This window comes from Scyliorhinus torazame, chromosome 5 (genome assembly GCF_047496885.1).
Source record: "Scyliorhinus torazame isolate Kashiwa2021f chromosome 5, sScyTor2.1, whole genome shotgun sequence".
In the NCBI taxonomy this organism is placed as follows: Eukaryota; Metazoa; Chordata; class Chondrichthyes; order Carcharhiniformes; family Scyliorhinidae; genus Scyliorhinus; species Scyliorhinus torazame.
In genome coordinates, this window is record NC_092711.1 from 158,240,648 (window position 1) to 158,249,147 (window position 8,500).

Genomic DNA, 8,500 nt, shown 5'->3' on the forward strand with positions numbered 1-8,500 from the left:
CCCTGGGTCACTGTCCATGTGGAGTTTGCACATTCTCGCCGTGTCTGCGTGGGTCTCACCCCCACAACCCAAAAAGATGTGTAGGTTAGGTGGATTGGCTTGCTAAATTGCCCCTTAATTGGAAAAAAATAATTGGGTACTGTAAATCTATATAAAAAAATGTTTTTTTTAAACGTCATCGCTGTGATTACAGAATAGAAATTCACAACTGACAATGCTAGTTGTCACAGAAAAGCCTTCTTCCTCTCAAACTATAAATGTCTGACCCCCACCCATGCTCTCCTCACTATTGATTTTAACACTAATTTATCCTTCTGTCCTCCTGCTTTTCCCCAAGTCTCTCCCGTGAAGATGCTGACTCTCGGATTCAGTTTCACTCTCACCTATTGCCCTCCCCAAGTACTAAGGGCGAACGAACGTCACAATCAATCGCCGTGACTACCAACATGTACTTTGTGTCAGGGTGAGGTCACTGCCCCTCCTCCATTTTTCATCCCAGTCCCAGGAGTTTGGACAGTGTCGGCCGCAGCTCCCACAATACCCCGCGCTGGGGAACCCGCTCTATCCGCCGCACGGGCGGGTGATCACGTACTGCGCATGTCCAAGAGTGAGGGGTAGCTGCGCATGTGTGGAGGAAAGCCCGCACTCTGACCTTCCTGCTGAGGTATTGGCCAATGGAAAAGTGGGAGGACCGGAAGGACTCTGGTCCTCCAGCCAATCAGAAGGCAGACGTGTTATTGAAGACTGACCATGACACAGGCTGAAACTTCTTCCTGTCTCCAACATCTGTGAGTAAAACACTTTCTTTTCTCCCCCTTTTCATTTCTTTTCTCGTTCTGACCTACAATTGGTGACTTGCAGCAGCTGAACGGAAAGGAAGTGAATCCAGGGAGGGTGCAGACTCTGCAAAGCTTGGCCCAGGTCTCTCTCTCTTAAAGACATTGACTTCCTTTGCTCCCTCAGCTTGACACATTTATTTGTTTGGCTAAAAGGGTGGTCTCTTTCCTAATGTTCACAATTAAAAGGGTTGTTCCCCAGAGTTCTCCCTGTGTCTACGCGGGTTTCCTCCAGGTGCTCCGGCTTCCTCCCACAAGTCCTGAAAGACGTACTGTCTGATAATTTGGACATTCTGAATTTCCCCTCTGTGTACCCGAACAGCACGATAACATAGTGGTTGGCACAATTGCTTCACAGCTCCAGGGTCCCAGGTTCGATTCCCGGCTTGGGTCACTGTCTGTGCGGAGTCTGCATGTTCTCCCTGTGTCTGCATGGGTTTCCTCCGGGTGCTCCGGATAACAGGCGCCGGAATGTGGCGACTCGGGGCTTTTCACAATAATTTCATTGCCGTGTTAATGTAAGCCTACTTGTGACAATAAAGATTATTATTATTAGAATTGGCTAAAATTTAAATGGACAGTAAATAAATGTCGGACAGAGATATGTCTAGTGTTTTTACATGGTACAGATTAGATATATTATGAAAACAAATGACTGTGGAGGCTGGAATCTTAAACAAAAACAGAAAATACTGGACAATCTCAGATGGTCTGACGGCATCTGTGGAGAGAAAAGGGAACTAATGTTTCGAGTCTGCATGACTCTTTGTGACAGTTAGAGAGAACTGGAAATGGGGTCAGATTTGTACTGTAGTGGGGGATGGGTGGAATGGAGCGGTGGGGCTGGATAGGGGCCAGCAATAGGTGGAGATATAGACAAAGATGTCGAGAACAGAAGATAAAAGGAATGCAAATGGTGGTAATTCAGTCTAAGAAGGGTGCTGATAGTGGAGATGCCAGTGTTGGACTGAGGTGCGCACAGTAAGAAGTCTTACAACATCAGGTTAAAGTCCATCATGTTTGTTTCAAACACAAACACTAGCTTTCGGAGCACTGCTCCTTCCTCAGGTGAGTGCTGATAGTGATACATAAAAAGGTTAGAATGTGCAAATGGCAGAATAAAGGTGAGCAGTGTGTAACGGGCAACTTGAAATAATTCGAATGGGGGGAGGGGAGGAAAATAATGGGGTGGGAAAAAACGATCAATGGAAGAAACAAAAATAAAAATGGGGTAAAGGTGGTGGAGAGTCTGAGGTTGTTGAACTCAATGTTAAGTCCGGAAGGGTGTAACATGCTTAATCGGAAGATGAGGTGCTGTTCCTCCAGTTTGCGCTGGGCTTCACCTGAACATTGCAGCAGGCCAAGGACGGACATGTGGACTGAGAGCAGGACGGTGAGTTGAAATGGCAAGCGACAGGAAGGTCTGGGAACTGCTTGCGGATGGACTGGAGGTGTTCTGCAAAGCCTGGAAAAATATATTCATTTTGCTTCGGTTTGCACCCCTCTATCACCTCCACATGGTCTGTCTCCGACACTTCCCTTTCCTTCCTTGACCTTTCTATTTCAATTTCTGAGATAGACTGTCCACTAATACCAATTAAAGACTTACGACTCCCACAGCTACGTCAACTACAGCTCTTCACACCCCACATCCTGTAAGGGCTCCATCCCATTCTCTCAGTTCCTTCACCTCCATCGCATCTATTCCGATGATGCCACTTTCCAAAACGGTGCTGCTGACATGTCTTCATTCCTCCTTAACCGTGGCTTCCCACCCACTGTGGTCGACGGGGCTCTCAACCGTATCCGACCATCTCCCACACCTCTGCCTCCCGCTCGCTCCTCTCCCAGTACCCGGATAGAATCCCCACTGTCCTCACTTTTCACCCCACCAGCCTACGCATTGAAGAAATCATCCTCCGCTAATTCTGCCAACCCCAGCATGATTCCACCAGCAAACCCATCTTCCCCTCACTCCCCCTGTCAGCATTTGGAATTCTCTACCCCAGAGGACTGTGGAACATCAGTCATCAAGTATTTTCAAATCAGAGATTGATAACGTTTCAAGGGAGTGAAGATATCGAGGGATATGGGGGACTGTGGGAAAATGGTGCTGAGGTAGATCGGCCAATGCTGTCATTGAATGGTTGAGCAGGTTTGATGGACCGAATGGCTGACTGCAGCTCAGATTTGTTCTGGTCTTTGTGTCCAGGACAGGAAGCAGTGAGCATGGATCTGTCAATCAGCCTGAATCGGCACCTTAAGGAGAATTGGGAGGGTGAATTTTAGATACAGCAGAGTGAGAATGGAGGGAGAGTGCGTGGGACGGAGATTTACAGATGTTGCGGAATGCAAGAGGAAAGAATGTTCCAGAGAAACTAGAATTGTTTGTTCTGAATTTCTATCCGTACTTCCAGTGATGTCTTTTGCAAATTGTTTTAACAGGAGATTCAAAGAGGACGAATTACAGACAGAAGTCTAAAACATGTCGCCTGGATCTGACAGTCACTCAATTCCTTGGGACCTGAATATCATTGGCCTTCGAATCTAGAAGGAGAAATGTTTGTCTCATCTGTCAACTTTAAAGATTTTAAACACCATTGTGACTGGAAAAACACCGAGTCTCACACACCCGAGTGAAAGTGTTCCAGAGCACTGACTGTGGAAAGAGCTTTAACCAGTTACACAGCCTGAAAAAACATTGCACCATTCACAGCGGGGAGAGACCGTACACGTGTTCTGTGTGTGGACGAAGCCTCAACTGATTGTCCGAACTGGACAGACACGAGGAGACCCAAAACATGGAGAAACCATGGACATGTGAGGACTGTGGGAAGGGATTCACAGCTCCGTCTGTGCTGGAAATTCATCGGCGAATTCACACTGGGGAAAGGCCGTTCACCTGCTCTCAGTGTGGAAAAGGATTCACTCAATTATCTGACCTGCAGAAACACCAGCGAGTTCACACTGGGGAGAGGCCGTTCACCTGCTCTCAATGTGGGAAGAGATTCACTCGGTTATCCAGCTTGCAGACACACCAGAGAGTTCACACTGGGGAGAGGCCATTCACTTGCTCTCAGTGTGAGAAGGGATTCAGTCATTCATCTACCTTGCAGGCACACCAGAGAGTTCACACTGGGGAGAAGCCATTCACCTGTTCTCAGTGTGGGAAGGGATTCACTCAGTTATCCCAACTGCGTGCACACCAGCGAGTTCATACTGGAGAGAGACCGTTCATCTGCTCTCAGTGTGGGAAGGGATTCGCTCACTTATGGAACCTGCGGACACACCAGCGAATTCATACTGCGGAGAAACCGTTCGCCTGCTCTCAGTGTGGGAAGGGATTCAGATATTCATCCGCCCTGCAGAATCATCTGCAAGTTCACACTGGGGAGAGGCCATTCACCTGCTCTCAGTGTGGGACGGGATTCGCTCGTTTATCCAGTTTGCGGACACACCAGCGAGTTCACACTGGGGAGAGGCCATTTGCATGCTCTCAGTGTGGGAAGGGATTCACTCGATTATCCCACCTGCAGAGCCACCAGCGAGTTCACACTGGAGAGAGACCATTCACCTGCTCTCAGTGTGGGAAGGGATTCACTCAGTCATCCAGCCTGAAGTCACATCAGCGGGTTCACACTGGAGAGAGGCCATTCACCTGCTTTCGGTGTGGGAAGAGATTTGCTTGGTTATCCAACCTGCGGACACACCAGCGAGTTCACACTGGAGAGAGGCCGTTCACCTGCTGAGTAGGTGAGATATTCAGTGATCCATCCCAACTATGGAGACACCGCCAGTTCTCACTGGGGAGAGGCCGTTCATCTGCTCTCAGTGTGGGAGTGATTTTGTGTTCCATCGCACATGCTCACACACCAAGTTCACAATTGATTACAGGGGTTGGATTCTGCTGTTTTGCTCTCAATTGCATCCAGGACTGCATTTTGTTAATTCTGTCAGTTCAAAAGGGATGGGCGGAGGGTTTCTTCCTGCTGGACTGGTTGGTCTCACAAATTTGCCTCCAGTGGCTGATGATCATTGAGCCATGTTGTGAATTCCTGGCTTCAACTTTAACGAGGATCACAGAGCGAAAGGGTGTTTGGTGGTGGGAAGATATTTAGTTCCCATTTCTGTTTGGAACCTCTGAAAGCATGCCACGTTGCCATTAAGATGGGCTATGGTGGTTACATGGTTCCTTTGTTTAATTATCCACGTGTTTTTCACAAAGGAAACTGGCGAGGTTTGAAAGACAAGTTGTCTGTGGTAGATTGGGACATTTCAACAATAGGTATGACAATAGACAGGCAATCACTAATTTTTAAGGTATAACATGTTGACATCAAATGTAGACTCCTTTAAGGAACAAAAAGCCACAGGAAAAGTGATGCAACTGTGGCTAACGAGAACATTTAAGGATTCCATTAGATCAAAGGAAGAGGCTCATAAAGAGGCCAAAATAGCCGTATGCCTGTGGATTGGGAATTGATTTAGAATTCAGCAAAGGAGGACCAAGAAACTGATAAAGAGAAAATAGAATATGAGAGCAAACTGATGAGAAACATAAAAACCAACAGGAAAAGCACCTATAGGAATGTGAAAAGGAAAAGATGAGCAAAGACCAATGTGGGTCCATTCCAGACAGAGACAGGAGAGTTTATAACGGGGAATAAGGAAATGTCAGAGAAACTAAACAATGTGTATCTGTCTTCACAGAGGAAGACACAGAAAATCATCCCAAAAAAACGAGAGAACCAAGGGAACTAGTGAGCACGAGGAACTGGGTGTGGTCAGTTAATCCTTGTTCCACTTGTCTTCTTCAATATTCTCTTGGCTGCCTGGGAGTGGCAGTGGTCACTTGATTGGCTCGGGCAGGGCAGGAATAACTGTGTTTATTGGGTCGGGCAGAGGGTCTGTTGGGTGGTGGAGTGAGTTTCCCTCCCTGAGTTGTCCCCTTTGGAGGCCCCTGGTCTGCTCCTCCTCTGGTCCTCCTCCACAGCCTGTATGGCAACTGCTCGAGGCAAGACCATTAGAAACTACAGAGAGTCGTGAACACAGCCCAGTCCATCACGTGAACCCGCCTCCCAACCACTGACTCTGTCTACACCTCCCACTGCCTTGGGAAAGCAGGCAGCAGAATCAAAGACCTCTCCTACCTGGGTTATTCTCTCTTCCAACCTCTTCTATCGGGCATGAGATGCAAAAGTCTGAGAACACGCACTAACAGATAAAAAACAGCTTCTTCCCCGCTGTCACCAGACTCCTGAATAACTCTCTTATGGACTGAACTGATCTCTTCACACACCTTCTCCACTGAGTAGTACTGCATTCCATATGCTTCACCCGATGCCTGTGTCTATGTATTTACATTGTGTATTTATCTATGTCCTATGTTTTGTTTTTCATGTCTGGAACGATTTGTATGGACTGTACGCAGAACAATACTTTTCACTGTCCCTCGGTGCACGTAACAATAAAACAAATCAATCAAGTCATCAATCAATCCTCTCGGGATAGGTTCCACTGGGGAGGTAGTAACCTGTGGGTTGGAGGGTTTGAGTGAGAGTTTGAGATCAATGATGTTTGAGCCCTCATTGGGTCTGAGGGTGAGGCTGAGGGGGGAGATGGGCACCCTGCTCCAAGTGGGATTATATAGTGACTTCCTGAATGCCCTCCTTGTTGAAGCAGGGTCTCCTGTGGGGAGACAGTGTTTTGACGCCAATGAGGCTACGCAGCTCTGCCCCGAGTATCCGTTTTGTGACGGTGCACGGTGCAATGTTCTTTCATTGGGCAGATGCTGAATCTTGATATTGTCATGTGAATAAAGAAAATTAGACTTTGTTTCATAAACATAGTTATTTATTACTAACACTACACTAACGAATTACTAAAATGTCTAAGATTAATACAGTTGGAAATAATGGTCTAACACTAACTTACAGTAAGATACTACAGAGCTACTCGAATATGCGACTGCTGCAAACTCCTTACCAACACCTCCTGGAACATAGGGTGTGTCCGGGTCATGTGTCTGCATACTCACACCACCTGATGGTCGGATGTTGGAACTACAACAGTTATACATATATTATTATTTACGTACAGATGATAATATAGATGACAATCTACTTATCACATATGGTGCTGGTTCTTGCCTGGCATCCTTTGGCCAATCCTGGTGTTCCTCTCTTTTGAAGTTACTTTTCCTTGAGGCGGTAGCGTGCTGATGTAGGCCCCGATTTGGTATATTGTATCACGGGGGTTTCCTTTGCCGTGAGTGGGGATGGAGGATCGCACCCCTCCCGAGATGCCGAGTTGTTGGGTGTCTTGACGAATTTTCCTCTCATTGTGGGTGGAATCTCCTTGGTGGAGGACGGTATGAATCGTCTTGTGTGTGCTGCCCTCGGATGTGGTGAGAGAGGAGTGAGGTTGGGTGTCCTGGCACAGTGTGACTATCCTTGCTTGCCTGACTCCTGTGTACGAGGGTGTACAGGGCCGGGCCAGGTCTTGTACTGTGGTCCCTTTCCTGTTGTCCCCTTTTGCTTGGGAAGTTCCTTCTTGGCCGGGTGTCCTGAGAGGCTGAGTGAGGTTTTGAATGAGCAGCTTTTTACCTTTTTTGTCTTGTGGTGAGGGGCGTGCGTCAGGGGTCCATGTGCTCAGGGCTGTATCTTGGTTCCTGTTACCCTGAGATCCTCTGCTTTTGGTAGTACTTTTTTTTAAATCCTGTTACTGTTAGTCACTTGGAAGCTGCATCAATTAGAATTTGAACCAATTGTGTGAATATTTGCTGGTCTTCTCTGTGTAATTGTGTTGAGTGATGATTGTTCTGTGCTGTGCTGGAGTTGGGGTTTTATTGCAACCTTTTAGGACGAGTGTCCTTGTTGATTTTTTTTCTGAAATGTAAGTGTGTTATTTTGGGGTTAAAGAATCGTTGACTAGTTCCTGCAAAGGTACAGACAGGTCTTGTACCCGAGAAGGGGACATAAAGATGGTATTGATGTCTCTGGTATGACTGGAGCTGGGGGAGATGTGTTCTGATGCCCTCCCGAACCTGACACCGTGATCTTATCCTGGACTCTGGTGGGTGGTGCGTAGGAAGGTGTGCACCGTTTCACCATGTTTTCATGGCTTTTTCTTCTTCTCCCTTGTTCTCCAGTCTATCCATTGGTACATATGGATGCACCAAACTTAATGATTACATTGATCCATCTGTATTGTCGTCATCCTGTCCTCTCCTGTATTTCTGTATTGCTGAGACATTTCTGCTGTGCTGCACCAATCCTGAGCTTTTGTTGGATATTTGTTAAAATGGAAAAACATCAAAAAATATATAAATTAAAAAAACCTGCAAATGGCTAAAACATTGGCTCTTGTTCCTCCCGGACTGACTCAGTCTCTGTGTCTTCCCCCATCGTGGAAGTCTCACTGCTGGAAAGACGGATCTCCCGCAACAGTAAACCTCCCACTGAAGGAACATTCCATTAGACTTTGGATTCTGGACACATGGATAACCATAACTTGTATTTTATTGTGGTCATTCCCGGAACCCTCTTCCTTTTTCCTTATCCCCCGTTTATTGTACGAGTGCAAAAGTGGGTGGATGTTGGGAAACCCCTCTCACCCCCGTGTGTGTAAAAATAAACCAACCTCTTTACTTCATCTTACCTTGA

At 46.9% G+C, this 8,500-nt stretch overlaps 1 protein-coding gene across 1 annotated transcript; it reads left to right on the top strand.

The window, feature by feature from the left end:
- Positions 1-724: 724 nt before the first annotated feature.
- On the top strand, positions 725-8,500 carry LOC140420287 (uncharacterized). Its single transcript, XM_072504321.1, has 2 exons — positions 725-788; positions 3,282-8,500. The coding sequence occupies exon 2, from the start codon at positions 3,638-3,640 to the stop codon at positions 4,583-4,585; it is 948 nt and encodes a 315-aa protein (XP_072360422.1). The 5' UTR covers positions 725-788; positions 3,282-3,637; the 3' UTR covers positions 4,586-8,500.